This window comes from Nicotiana sylvestris, chromosome 5, assembly GCF_000393655.2.
Source record: "Nicotiana sylvestris chromosome 5, ASM39365v2, whole genome shotgun sequence".
Taxonomy (NCBI): domain Eukaryota; kingdom Viridiplantae; phylum Streptophyta; class Magnoliopsida; order Solanales; family Solanaceae; genus Nicotiana; species Nicotiana sylvestris.
This window is the reverse complement of record NC_091061.1, coordinates 65,637,638-65,653,351: the sequence shown is the minus strand read 5'-3', so window position 1 is coordinate 65,653,351 and position 15,714 is coordinate 65,637,638. Positions and strand designations below refer to the sequence as shown.

General features: G+C 38.8%; 1 protein-coding gene across 1 annotated transcript; it reads right to left on the bottom strand.

Moving 5' to 3' along the window:
- Window positions 1-14,753: 14,753 nt before the first annotated feature.
- Window positions 14,754-15,674, bottom strand: LOC138868756 (uncharacterized). The gene is made up of 2 exons (XM_070146326.1): window positions 15,351-15,674; window positions 14,754-15,281 (listed from the first exon to the last, which is right to left on the bottom strand). The coding sequence occupies exons 1-2, from the start codon at window positions 15,672-15,674 to the stop codon at window positions 14,754-14,756; spliced, it is 852 nt and encodes a 283-aa protein (XP_070002427.1).
- Window positions 15,675-15,714: the final 40 nt, after the last annotated feature.

The window sequence follows — 15,714 nt, the reverse complement described above, 5'->3', positions numbered from 1 at the left end:
GCTAGTTAGGTGAACTGATTTAGGTTTAAGGGGTGTTGGTAGATTAAAAAAGGAATGTAGGGTTTGTGGTCATTGATCATTTTGATCAATGGCCTGGATTTAATGGGGGCCCGGACGGGTTAACTTAATTGGATCAGGGGCGGGTAGTTTAGGAATTGGGCCGGTCCATTTGAAATTGAAATTGGGGTCAATTGGGGGGGTTGATTTAGGCTAAAATCGAAATAGTTAGGGCTAGTATTTAAATAGCCACTTTTTCCCTTTTTATTTTATAAGAATAGTAAAATGATTTCTGAAAACACAGTAAAGGTACTAAATTAATTAATAATACACAAATATTAAATTAAAACTACTGGTATCAATTTTGTAATTATAAACGCAATTAAATCTTAAAATAGGCTAAAATTGCAATTATGTGCAATTTAATTTTAAAAATACTCAATAAATTTGTAAAAAATGTGCAAAAATTACCTTAGCTATATTTTGGTATAAATATGAGAATTCAATAAAGGAGTTACCAAAAATGATAATTTGGGAAATAATTATTGGTTTTTTATGATAAAATAAGGCGATAAATTGATTTAATAGTCTTTTTTAAAAATTGGAAAAATAATAAAACACTTGGACATGCTTATAGATGCATACATATGCTATTTTGAAAGTATTTTGCATATGAAAAATATATAGGGAAAAATTGAATTTCAACACCAGTGGCAATATTGGACAGGCAGGTTAGAAAGCTGAGGTCAAAGAACATTGATTCGGTAAAGGTTCAGTGGTGGGGCCAGCTGGTCGAGGAGGAGACCTAGGAGATTGAGCAGGATATTCGTAGCCGTTACCGTCATCTTTTCACTACTTCATGTATGTCTCTATGCTCGTTCGAGGACGAACGAATGTTTAAACTTAGGAGGATGCGACGACCCGGCCGGTCGTCTTAAGAATTAACGCCCCGATCCCCTATTAACTGCTTTTTCCGAATTTATTTTTGCTATTTTGATTTGACGGGATGTTCGATTTTGAGTTTCGGAGAGTTTTGGGACACTTAGTCCCTAAATGAGAGATTAAGTGTTGGAAAGTTGGCCGCAATCGGAACAATATGAAGACGGCCTTGGAATGGAAATCTAATGGTTTCGTTAGCTCCGTTGGGTGATTTTGGGCTTAGGGGCATGTTTGGATTGTGTTTTAGAGGTCCGTAGCTAATTTAGGCTTGAAATACCGAAGGTTGAATTTTTGAAGTTTCCGGTTCGATAGTGAGATTTTGATCTGAGGGTTGGAATGGAATTCCGGAAGTTGGAGTAGCTCCATAGTGTTTAATGTGACGTGTGTGCAAAATTTCAGGTCATTCGGAAAAGGTTTGATAGACTTTTTGATCAAAAGCATAATTTTGAAGATTTTGGAATTCTTAGGATTGAATCCGATGCGAAATAGGTGTTTTAATGTTGTTTTGAGCATTATGAAGGTTGGAACAAGTTTGAATGAGGTTATGGAATATGTTGGTAGATTTGGTTGAGGTCCCGGGGGCCTCGGGTGAGTTTCGGGTGGTCAATCGGATCATTTCATGATGTTTGAAGTTGCAGAAAACTGTTGTGTGTGTTGCAGACTAGTTGTTCTTCGCGTTTATGAGTGGACCCTCGTGTTCGCGAAGGGTTAGGATGTGGAGCTGAAGGTTTGGCCTTCGCGTTCGCGAGGGAGGTCCCGCATTCACGAAGGGCTGGGGTCTTTGAACTATGCGCTCGTGAGATGGGGGCTGCGTTCGCGATGGGCTGGGAAGCCGAGGCTTCGCGTTTGCGAAGAAGGAAAAATGTTCAACGTTAATTTGTGCTTCACGAATACGAGGATTTGACCGCGTTCGCGAAGAAGGATTTAAATGCGTGGGCAGAATGATTTAAAAGTCCTATTCTGCGATTTTGAGCCTAAGTTCCTCTATTTGTGGGCGATTTTGAAGCTTTTTAAAGAGGATTAAAGAGGGATTCATTTAAAAAGCTTTTTGAAGCTTTTTTGAAGCGATTTTGAGCCTAAGTTCCTAAATTCTATTCGGTTTGAGCCTCGATTCTTTGTTGTGATGTTCTCGTGGGTGTTTTGAGCCTTTAGATAAGTTTGGATAATATATTAATACTTGTTGGTATGATTGAATTGGGTCCCGAGGGGCTCGAGTATGTTTTGGATATTAGTTGAGAGACTAGTTAAGTTAAGGATTTGGAGTTTGACCACGGTCAATATCAAGTTAAGACGGCCTTTTTTTGGTGTTTTAAGTGCGCGAGCAATTTTCTAACGTGTTTTATGATCGAAATGCATATATAGTTTGTGTTCGGGAGGTTTCGAATGAGTTTTGGATGCTAAAACGAAGGTTTTTGCCGTTACTGATTTTGCTAGTGTAAATAATTCGGAAAATACCGATTATCTCCCTAGAATTTTCATACATCCATTAAAATTTCAAAATATCATATCTCACTCATTTTAAGGTGAAATTGGGTGATTCAAAAGGTTATGTTGGGTGAATCTCGTAAGGACCATGTTAGGCTTATCAAATGTGAGTTTCGGATCATCTAGGATCTGATTCAGGTTGAGACAACAACTGAATTTTTACTTATTTCGGAATTTAGTTACTTTTTCTTATAATGTTTTGGAGCTCGTAGAGAGGCGATTTTGAGGGAGTTTTCACTGTTTCATAGGGGTAAGTAAGCCTAACTCGAATTTATGATTATAACATAAATTTATCAATGATTTTGGTTATAAATCAAGGAATCTTAAAGAAGAAAAGAGGCTTTTGGTTTGAAAGATAAGAAAATACATTTTGGGGGGTTTGGCAAAACTTTTATAAAGTAAAAAATGGAGATTTTAATATCGATTTAGAGTCAGATATAGATGAAACTTATATGGTTGGAATCGTATTCGAATGGATTATAGAATTTTGTGAATTTTTTCGGGTTCCGGGATGCGGGCCGGGGTTGACTTTTTGGTTGACTTTGAGTATTTGATTAAAGATTCGACCTTTATCATTTGGGTTTGATTCCTATGGAATTATTTGATGTTATTGAGTTTTTATTTTTGCTAGATTCGAGCCATTCGAAAGTCGATTCACGCGGGAAGGCATTGTTAAAATATTAATTTGGCTTTTTTGAGATAAGTGTCTTGCCTAGCTTTGGTTTGAGAATTTTTTCCTACTCTTTGATATTATTTCTTACATGCGGGGGTGATGTGTATATGAGGTGACGAGCGTATATACACATACTATGGGTATTCATGCTCGAGGTAGATTCTAGCTTACTCCATGCCTTATTTTAGTTGTGTGTTTTACGAGCGTATATACATATACTATGGGTCCAAATTTATTTAGAAAAAAGAAAGCTTGTATTATTAAAAGCATAAATACATTATTAACATACCAAAATAATCCTAAAATATTAAGTGGAAGAACTCATAGGAAAAGAACATAACTGTAATAACCTATTAATAAAATTTTGTCTATTAGATTCTCATTAAAAATAAGGTTTAATAAATTTAATTTCATAAAATCCTCCGTATTGGCAATACATTACCACTCCATAATGTCCGATACCAAGAAAAAATTAAAAGTAAAATTAAATGGACTACATAAAGAGTTGAAATTGAGAAAAAGATACCCCAACATTAATATATTTTTATATTATATTTGAACTATTTTCCTGCTCAAATAATATTTTCTTAATCAATTTTTTTGTGTAATATTGAAAAATACCCAATTATTAAATAATAACCTAAGAAAATATTTAAGAATATAAATGTGTGAGAAAGACAAAAAAATGATTGGTAAGAGTCAATACACTAATGATTCTACAAACATAACAATCTAAATGTGAAATGTCATATTAATCTTTTACTCTTTGAAAATAAACTTTATGGTGGATAAAATTATAATAAAAATAAAATATTCAAAACAAGAGATGAACTAATATTAATATCTGAATCAACATAAAATAAATTATTTTTATATTAAACTAAATAATTAAATCTTTTAATTAATTGTTTAGCAAGAGAATCCAATTCAATTATTTTTTAAATTCATCACATGAGTAAAATTCTTATTCAAGTTAAAAAAAAATCTTAGGGTACATAAATTTATTGCATAAAAAAAGTGTTAGAACACAAAGCAAAAAGGTTAGTATATTATTAAGTATCAAAATGCTATACAAGTGTCTGAGGGAGCACAATTAAAGCTAAATCCTAATCAAGAATGAGCTTTCAAGACTATATTATAAAGAGTCGACTCTGGTATAACGAGATTATTCTTTGTAGATGCTTCCAGCGAAATGAAAATAATATTTATATGTCATGCAATACTAGCAAATATCATATTAAGAGGCATGGCACTATTAGCAATAATAGCAAGTGGTATATCAATAACGATTTTATTGTGAGGTCACCCACTTTAGATTTGATATACCTCTTCAAACAACTTAAATAACCATCACAAAATATCAAAGAAGAGCAATGATGCTAAATTTATAAGGAAAGCAAACTTGATAATATGGGATAAAGCACTTATGGCTAAGTGTCAAATGATCGAAATAATTGCCCGAAGTTCTAGAGATATATTGAATATTAATAAACCGTTTGGTGGACAATTAATGGGTTGGGAGCTGATTTCTATCAAGTACTACCAGTAGTTCCTAAATCGACAAAAAACAGAGACTGTGAAAGCTAGCTTGCTAAAGTTATACTTCTTGTCTCAAATGAAAAAGATTGAATTGACAAGAAATATAAACTAAGAACAGATCCAGTATTCGGTGTCTTCTTGCTTTGTGTCGGAAACGAAGAAGAGCATCAAATAAATGATGATTTGGTTCTTCTTGAACACTTGGTTATCAATTCCAATGGTAATGACAGTGCATTTAATAAGTAAAATATTTCTATCACTAGGTTAAAACGCAATTTGTGAAAATCGCATGATAGAATTAAAAAGATATCCTAGCTAGCAGAAATGAACATATTGATCAACTAAATAAAATATTGGTTGCAAAATTTTATAGTAAAAAATAAAATATTTTTCAGTTTTTGATTAGCCAGAAAATAATACCAATAATTACTAGCAAGAAGAATACTTAAATACTTTAATACCAAATGACCTTATACCATCCATGTTTGTTGTCAAGTTTATTATTTCTTATGTATATTAGTGTCACCGTATATATAATAGACTAAGTTAAAATTGATCTTCCAATGTATATACGTTAATTTTGAAGAAAAATATGCCCACCATGCTACTGAAAAACTTAGATACACCGAATAGCTTATGAAATAGCACACATATGGTATATAGAAGTTTTTACAATAACATCATACATGCAAAAATTATGATACTGGTCATTGTGCTTCTAAGTATATGCTTATCCATGAATTCAACTTTCATCTTACGAAACTAAGGAATATCCTTTTAAATTTGTATGAAAATAATTTTTAGCATGTTTATGTTTTTGAAAATATAATAAATAATGCATGATCACGCTCAACTGTGTCTATTAAAAGACTAAGCAGGCGTTGCAAATATAATTTGGGGTATTATGACCCATGTCGAATCCTACAAGGAATTAACGTATCAAGAGAATCCTTTAAAGTACTAAATTCTTATTAGTCAACCTTCTCAAACTTTGTGAATAACAAGTGGTGTTATGGTCACTATTACAGCTAATAGAATTAATAAACGACGATTAACTAACATGCAGTTGTAGACAATTGGAATAAAGGTCTAAGGTAATGGTTTTCCCCGTTGCTGAATTCCTTGGTTGTATGTTTCTTATAGCTTCGATTTAGTTGCCTCTATTGAACATGAACTCTCCAGCTATCATAACTCTCTCTCAAGTAATTATGACAATTTATTAGACACACTCTCTCAAGCTACGCTAGTTAGATTCGTATTACAGCTCACTTAGATCTCACCCGAGGTATCATTATCTCTACTCCAACCTCTAAACTCTCAGTTATGACTCTCACCTATACTCCGGAGTGATGTTATTCAAACAATTACCTAAATATGCACTCTCTCTTAAGCAGATACATAATAAATAAGAACGGCTAATTGAGGATCCTTTCAACTAGCCAAAATCAAAACGTAGTTAAACAAATAGATATTAACAACCAACTCAAAACTATATTAATATAACAACAAGTTCATCCACAACGGGTTCACCCAAAACCTTAGATTAAAAGAGTTAGCTACTCATAACAATGATGTTCATCACAATAATCAAATTCATTACAAATCATAAAAACAAAAGGAAGAAGACAAGAACTTGATGTAGAATACTCCTCCTTGCCTCTTGTCTTTCCTTTTCTTACTCCCAGCTATCAAAAGCTGCACCCCCCCTTTTGGACGAGCTTGACCTTCTATAGGTTAAGTGAATTTGCCCCCATACTTCCAAATTTACCCCTGAGAATTATTTTCCGGAACTAGGCTAGCGCGGCCGTGCATGTGGGCGCGCTAATGGCCGCGCTAGTAGCCTACCATTCTGCCTCGACCATCTGGGCTAGCGTGGTCGCGCTAGTGGATGCGCTAGTCTAGTCCTTCATTTGGACGATTTTTTTTTCTCGTCTTCTCGCTTACTCAGGTCCTAGGGGTCTTTCTTGCTTCAATGTAGCTCCAATCACAACTTTAAGGCCTCATACAAGCTCCTCATTCCTGCAACGCAATTAAAGCTCATTTTTCATCATTTAATTATATTAGAGCATTGAAACATAATCAAGCTGGGGTAAAACAATCGTCAAATGACATAAATCTAGCCTAATATCAACACCCCACACTTAAATCTTTGCTAGTCCTCGAGCAATCCACCACCCTTTATAGAGGTTCCTTCACTAAGCATTCTTCCCTAACGCATCACACCGAGAACAAATCACATGAGTTACACCTAGTAGTGAACAATTCTAGCTTAAAGGTTGACTCGCACATGCCGTGCAATATTCATACTTTCTCAAGCTACTCTACACAGAAGTCAAGACTTGCCTTTCCTTCATGAATCACATGCCCTCACATTCACACAAGAGAGTAGTTCCACATATAATGATATTTAGAACAATTAGGAACTTAGATAGATGAAATTCACTCACTCTAAAAAGAAAAGAACATTCACATGTCACAAAGATGCACCATAAACTTGCCCGTAGTGTACTACTCTACTAATTGAGCCACTCAGTCAAAGATCAATAGGACTTCACTTGGTTGTAATGTAGGCTAAGGGTCGGGTAGGATATATTTGGTATAGTGACTAACCTCCCTAAACACTTTTTACTACAATTATTAACATTCAAAACCATACTTCTGTCAACCAAACATTTCACCACCGTTCTTTTATTTACAACAACCCCATTCATTAGGGGCAATTATAGCAAACCACCACTTCTCAACCACTATATTATTCTCTTTTTTTGTTGTTGCTTCATCTTTTATGCGACAAAATTCTACACCCTTCTTTTTTTTCGATTTTAGTGGTTCCACTCAAAAACCAAACTCCACCCCACACTTTTGCCTTTGTATAATTATCAATACCATTCAAGTGCTTATGTGAGGAAAGAGGGTTCAAACAGCAGACTATTCAAACAATTGGGTAAGGTTTGCAATGTGGTTGCCAAAGAAATAGGCTTATAGGCTCAACGAAGTTAACTAAGATATATTGCAGTTAGGTGGGTTTACTTTATAAGTCTGGCTCAATAAGGAATTGCATATATCACTTCTAAGACTGAATAAAACTACTATTTCGCGTTGCAAACAGACAGGGCAAGTTCTAGGCATCAAATGTGAATCATGGAATACAGTAAAACTCACACATATGGCACATGACTCATTCAAGATTGGCTTATCAAGAAACTCTCTTCTAAGTATTCAAGTCAGTGACAAATATACAATTTAAGGCACTTTATCAAGAATCAACTACTGAGAATAAGTGTTACGCTCTAGTGTCTATTTGTGTTCAGGTGTAATAACGTTAGAGGCTTTTCTTTTTGAATTCAGCTCGTTAGCCCATTAATCCTAATTTAAAAACTAACAAAAAAACAAAATGAATAAAAACTACCTATACCCGATTCAAGATAAACCCTTGGAAAAGAACTGTGGCCCAAAGAAAAACCAAGGGGGAGTTACGACACTACCTAAAATCTTTTTGTATTTTTTTTATTACTTACTTCCCTCAAGAAAATTATCTAAAGGATCCGTCATCAGGAAGAGTCTTCATTTTCATATTTTTTGTTCGACTTAGTCCAAGCTACTCACCTACTTTAAACTAATTAACTCTTACTTAACACCAAAGCAATCAAAGCTAAACAACCAAAACAATCAAAACAAAACAAAACCAACCAAAATCAACTAGTCAAAGGTTACAATTACATATACACAATGAAGTATCCCTACCCCACACTTATATTGAAGACATGTCCCCATGGCTTTAAAAATTAAAAGAACAGTGAGGTAGAGGTACTTTCCTGAAGGCTCACTCCTGGTCGGAGATGGTGCCTGGATTCACATTGCACGCGCGTCCCAGAGCTCTCAACCAGCCCAAGAACTTCTTTTCAGACTTCACCTGCTTGTTAGCCACCACCTCAACACGGGCACCTAAATCTGTGACTGAAGTATGTAACCCAGCCATCTCTTGTTCCAAATTGGTCATGTGGGTGATCCTACCTGGCTATGAAGATGTGGATGCCCTAGATGGTACTGCAGCTTCTACAGTGTGCTCTGGGGCCTGGGGTTCTGCCCTCACATTCTCCGCTTCTTCATCCTCGTCGTCTGAGTCGTCAGAGCTACCACTACTCTCTTCCTCTACTACTGCTGGCTCCTTACCCGTGGTTACTTTGTCCGTTCGGAACTTGTGGTCCTTTTTTACGAGCCCATCCGCAGCTAGATTTTTGGGCACTCGAGCATCCCTGCAAAGCTGAGTTATTAAAGAAGGGAAGAAGAATCCATACCTTTTTATTCGGCTGTAGATGAACATCTCGTCATATATTACTTTAGCCACATTGAAGTTGTGTCCATTGATGAAGCACCAAATCAAAGCAGCTGTGGGCCCATTTACCTCTGTAGTATTGTGGGATGGAATGAAACGGTTGTTGATGAGATACAACCAGCATTTTGCTTCAAAAGTGAGTGCGGAGGAGTGGAACTTCTCACCATATTGCATCCAAACCACATCTTTCCCCGTTGCACAGATTGTTTCAAAGAATTGCTGCCACTTTTACTGTGTTGGGTTACGGCCATACTCATAAAAGTCATCATAATCAATCACAGGAGGGGGTAGTTGGTATGCCGTCCTTATCGCCTCAACAGAGGCATTCACCGCTTTACGTCGTAATGTGACGATGCCATTGTCATGCTCAGGCGCGTTGGCGTAAAATTCCCTCACAACCATTACATTACCTTCACCGGGCTCATTAATGAATGTTTGTAGCCCCCGTCTCATTAGCTCATTGTACATGTGAGGGAAATTTCGCTGGAGCGATCGGACATCAATACCCCTCTCAGGAATTGGCTTTTTAGAAGTCTTCTCAGCAAAGTGGTCCTGGGATTTAGCTGAGACAAATTTGTTATTATCAAAAGGGCATTCAGGGGCAGCCCCGCGTGTCCTGGATGAGCTGGCTTGTTTGCTAGAAGATGGAACAGTGGTGCAGCGTTTCTTCGATGGAGCCATGGTACCTGAAAAATGGGAACAAATAAGTACCTCCCAACAACAAAAATTGTGACGCACTGCGGTTACTCAGACTTCACACGCATATGTGGTCATAATTACATAATTACACTCATTGAGGCCTTTTTACAAACACCTTGTGGGCATTAGGCACTCACAACCCATTCAAAGCAATTTACAACATGAACCCACCACCAAATCTTCCAAAGGTCACAATTCAAGTAAAACAACACTCTACAATTTGCACCACCCACAAATACTACAATAATTATGACCAAATCTACAACTAATAAATGAAAAAAATAACCATATAAAAGAAAGCACACTTAAACACACAAAAATCTGCAGAGATTATGTGAAAACAAAGAAAGAAAATTGAAACAAGAGTAACATACCTGTAGTGAGAGTGAGGAGTAGAGAAGAGGGTTAAAGGGGAATGTTGTTGGAGACTTAGAGAAACTTGAAAGAGATGAAATTTTTTTGGAAGAGGGGAGCTGAAGAAGAAAAGAAATTGAGTTGTGAGAGATTGGGGAAGGTTTATGAAGTTTTTAGGGCGTGTGGTTTGGTGGGGGGGGGGGTTGTTAGATGTGGGTTATTAGATGAGGGGGGAGGTAATTTAGACTAAAGAAAAAGAGGAAATTGAATCATAAAAAAAAATTAGAACAAGTGAAAAATCGTCAATTATATGGGCTTAAATCACACCTTTGTAGCGCAGCCAAATGCGCGATCGCGCTAGTCTAGCATGGCCAAGGCAGAAAGTTTTGCCAAATTAGCGCGATCGCTCTAGTAGCACGGCCAGTAGCGCGATCGCGCTAGTAGCACGGCCAGTAGCGCGTTCACTAGCGCGGTCCAGGCAGAATGTTTTGCCAAATTAGCGCGGTCTTAGCGCGTTCAGAAGTGCGATCGCGCTAGTAGTGCAGCGTGTAGCGCGTTCATGAGCGCGACCGCGCTACTGGGCTTCGAAATATTTTTTACACTTTTCACCTGATTTTTCCATTTTCGATTGCCTTATCACCCGCCCATTGTCACCTGTATTGGTTAGTATTTTCAAAAACTCATAATTAACCACTACTACTACTGTCGGGTTACCTCCCGACCAGCGCATTAGTTAACGTCGTAGCACGACATAGATCAAGCGCATTTAAGGCTCGCTTGACCTTTATGGTTCAACGAGAAGTATGACGGATAACACTTTCGTTTTATCCATCCCCACATACAGTTTGAGTCGTTGTCCATTAAACTTGAAGGTGTTAGTGCTATATTCACTGGTTATCTCCACAGCCCCAGACGGGAACACTTTGGTCACCCTGAACGGCTCAGACCATCCGGACTTAAGCTTACCAGGAAACAATCTCAACCTTGAATTGTACAATAATACCTTGTCTCCTGGTTTGAAATTTCTATCCACAATATGTTTGTCATGCAGCCTCTTCATTCTTTCCTTGTAGAGTCTCGTGCTTTCAAAGGCGTGATATCTGAATTCCTCCAACTCATGCAACTTTTTAAGTTGATTTTCTCCAGCCTCATCAGGGTTCATGTTCAATTACTTTAGTGCCTACCAAGCTCGATATTCTAGCTCCACAGGCAGGTGACAGGCCTTCCCAAATACCAACTTGTACGGTGACATACCAATAGGTGTGTTGAATGCAGTCCTATAGTCCTAGAGTGCATCGTCAAACTTTTTCGCCCAATCAGTTCTTGTGGCGCTTACAGTTTTAGTAAGCACACTCTTGATCTCATAGTTTGAGACCTCTACCTGCCCACTTGTTTGAGGGTGATATGGGGTCGTCACCTTGTGGTGCACATCATATTTAGCCAGCAACTTATCAAAGACACGATTGCAAAAGTGCGTGCCCCCGTCACTAATCATGGCTCTCGGAATTCCGAATCAGGTGAATATATTCTTCTTCAAGAACCCCACCACCACTTTCGAATCATTGATGGCGAATGCTGCAGCTTCCACCCATTTGGATACATAATCTACCGCAACAAGTATGTACTTATTGCCGTAAGAACTGACGAAGGGACCCATGAAATCAATTCCCCAGACATCGAACACCTCAACTTGCTGAATTGGATTCATTGGCATCGCATGTCTACGGGATATGTTGCCCGTTATTTGGCATTCGTTGCATCCCTTTACCCATTGGTGAGCATCCTTAAAGATTGTTGGCCAGTAGAACCCGGCCTCTAACACCTTCGCTGTTGTCCGAACTCCTCCAAAATGTCCTCCATAAGGTGACACGTGACAAGCCTGCAAAACAGAACATTGTTCTATCTCGGGGACGCATCTCCTGATCATGTTATCAATGCAAATTTTAAACAAATGCGGTTCATATGGTTCAATGCCGCAGGCTAAATAGTTTGCAATATCAGCATACCATGGCACATCTTCCACACTTGTAGCTAGCAGCTGCTCGTCTGGAAAGGTTTCCAGAATATCCTCAGACTTAGTTGCATTTTCAGCACCTTCAAGGCGTGACAAATGATCAACAACTTGGTTCTCCGTGCCTTTACTGTCATAAATCTCCAAGTCCAACTCTTGCAGAAGCAGAACCCAACGAATTAGGTGCGGCTTGGACTTTTTTTTATCAACTAAATACCGAATGGCTGCGTGATCTGTGTACACGATCACCTTCGACCCGATCAAGTAAGACCTGAACTTATCAAAGGCGAACACAACAACCAACATTTCTTTTTCAGTTATCGTGTAATTCAGCTGAGCACCACTCAGTGTCCTACTTGCATAGTAAATAGGGTGCATTAACTTATCCTTGCATTGTCCCAACACGGCTCCCACAACATAGTCACTGGCATCACACATGAGTTTAAATGGTTGCTCCCAGTCGGGAGCAACTATAATCGGTGTTGTGACTAGCTGCTTCTTTAGTTCCACAAAAGCCACCCTGCAATCATCAGAAAACACAAATGGGTTATCTTTTTCGAGCAACTTACAGAGGGGAGTGACGATCTTGGAAAAGTCCTTGATGAATCGCCGGTAGAAGCCGGCGTGTCCCAGGAAGCTACGAATAGCCTTGACTGATGTGGGAGGTGGAAGTTTTTCTATCACGTCGACTTTGACTCTGTCCACCTCAATCCCTTTACTCGACACTAAGTGCCCCAAGACGATTCCTTCTTGTACCATGAAATGGCACTTCTCCCAATTCAATACTAGATTCGTCTCGATGCACCTCTTCAGTACACGGGTTAAATTTGGTAGGCATTCATCGAATGAATTTCCCACCACTGAGAAGTCGTCCATGAAGACCTCCAATGTATTCCACCATGTCTATGAAAATGGCCATCATGCACCATTGGAATGTTGCAGGCGCATTACAAAGGCAAAATGGCATTCTCCTGAAGGCAAACACTCTTTAAGGGCAAGTAAATGAAGTCTTTTCCCTATCCTCCGGGGCAATAGAAATTTGGTTGTACCCCGAGTATCCATCCAGAAAACAAAAGTGTGACCTCCCTGCCAATCTATCTAACATCTGATCAATGAAAGGTAGTGGGAAGTGGTTCTTCCGGGTGGCTAGATTTAGCTTTCCATAATCCATGCAAATTCTCCAGCCTGTGACGGTTCTTGTAAAGATCAATTCATTGTTATCATTCTTAACTACCATCATGCCACCCTTTTTAGGTACACATTGAACTGGGCTAACCCAGCTACTGTCAGAAATTGGAAAAATAATTCTCACATCTAACCACTTGATCACTTCTTTCTTCACTACTTCCTTCATATTGGGGTTCAGTCTTCTTTGGTGTTCCCTAGAAGGTTTGTGTCCCTCTTCCAGTAGAATTGTGTGCATACAGTATGCGAGGCTGATCCCTTTTATGTCTGTCATGGTCCATCCAATGGCAGTTTTACACTCTTTGAGTACCTGCAGAAGTTGTTGAGCCTGCACATCTAACAAACTAGATGAGATAATAACAGGTAATGTGGAGTCAGGTCCAAGAAACTCATACATGAGATGGGCTGGCAATAGTTTTAACTCTATATTTGGTGGTTATTCGATTGATGGCTTGGCTGGAGGAGTTTCTTTATTTTCCAAGTGCAAGGGCTCAAATTCAAGATTTCTATCCCAGAACCCTGTACCCTCTAATACCATCACCCATCCAGCCAGTTCTTCTCCCTTTACCTCATCTAAATTCATTAGACACGCAGCGAGGGGGTCTTCAATAGTCAGCAGTTCATCATCGGTCTCTACGATTACATCCACGACATCAATAAGAGAGCAATTGGCAAATTCACTTGGTCGCCTCATAGATTTCTGCACGTAGAATGTTATCTCTTCATCGTTCAACCTCATCTTTAACTCCCCAGTTTCACAATCAATTAAAGCTCTACCCGTGGCCAGAAATGGTCTTCCCAAAATTATGGGAATCTCTTCATCCACTTTATAGTCTAAGATTACAAAATCTATAGGGAACACAAATTTCCCTACCTGAATCAACACATCATCCAGAATACCAGAGGGGTCGCTTTATTGTCCTGTCAGCCAGCTGCAACAACATAGAGGTGGGTCTAGCTCTTCCAATACCCAACCTCTTATAAATTGCCAGGGGCATAAGATTAACGCTGGCCCCTAGAGCACACAGTGCTTTAGCAAAGGCAAAATCACCAATAGTGTATGGGATTGTAAAGCTCCCTGGGTCAGACAACTTTTCTGCAATTGGTCTAGTCACCACTGCACTACAGGTTTGAGTAAGAGTAACTGTGGCCAAATCTTGGAAATCAAATTTTCGGGACATTAAGTCCTTCATCATTTTTGCATACCCAGACATCTCTTTCAAAGCATCAATTAAGGGAATATTTACTTGGATTTGTTTTAGCATCTCCAAGAACTTCTTGTATTGCTCCTCTTTTTGGTACTTAGATAGCCTCTGAGGGAAGGGTGCAAGAGGTCTCTTCTTCCCAATCATCTGGGATCGATCTTTATCAGCTGCCACATCAACCACTGGTTCCTGTGCTAGCTCAACTTCTTTCTCGGTCTCCATTTGAATGCTACTTTCTTCCTGGACAGGTTGGACTGTCACCTCTGTCAGTTTCGTTGATTCATCCAACTCAATGGGCACTGATATGAGTGTCTCAGCTTCCCTGGCTTCTCAAGCCCTTTCTTGCTCGACATCCAAATCTCTGTCATTACGTAGGCTCACCGCCATCAGCTGCTTCGGGACTTGATCTTTTGGATTTACTTGGGTATCTGCAGGTAGTGTTCCATAAGGGCGATTGTTTAGAGACACCGAAATTTGGCCCATCTGCATTTCAATATTCTTGATCGCTAAATCATGTGCATATACTCTCTCACTAATCTTTGCATTAGACTCAATAACCTGTTGCATCATTGCTTCAAGTCTAGCAAACCCATCTTTCTGCCTTCCACTATACTGCTGCTGAGGAGGGTGATACCCCTGCTGTTGATTCTGATTACTGTATCCCTGTGGCCTTGGGTAAGGTGCTACATTGTTGGGGGGTCTCATACCTCCCATATTCCCATTGTTGAACTGTGATGGGGATAGCCTGTACTGCTGATTCTGCTGACCCCAACTCTGACCACCCTGTCTCTGACCTCCATAATTAGACACATAATTCATATCTTCAGGGTAGTGTTGATGATCATGTTCTGCATTCCACTAGTTACCAATTGGTTGACTAATGCAAGATGTGCAGAAGCCCCCATTAGTAGTATCTACAATATGTACCTGCTGTTTTTGCCCTGACTCTTCCACCTTTTTGGTGAGTATGCTCATATGTGTCAATAAGGTAGCCATATTTTCAGCCATTGAATTGGATGGATCTCGAGGCACTGAGTGCATCACTAGAGTGATAGGTGCATTTCTGGTTATCCATCCAGAATTCTGCGCCATCTTGTCAAGCAAACCTTGACCTTCTCTCCATGTTTTACTCAAAAATGCTCCACCAGCTGAAGCATCAACAATGTTCTTCACGCTATCTGACAATCCTATGTAGAACCGCTGTCCCAACATCAAATCTAGAATGCCATGGTGCAGACATATGACCAGCATCCCTTTAAAACACTCCCATGTTTCATGCAATGTTTCCGTT

Excerpts from the sequence above, each read along its gene's own strand:
- LOC138868756 (XM_070146326.1), bottom strand. The coding sequence starts at position 15,674 with ATGCTGGTCATATGTCTGCACCATGGCATTCTAGATTTGATGTTGGGA. Across the intron at positions 15,282-15,350 it reads AGTCAGGGCAAAAACAGCAG|TGGAATGCAGAACATGATCA; the intron begins GTACATATTGTA and ends ATTGGTAACTAG.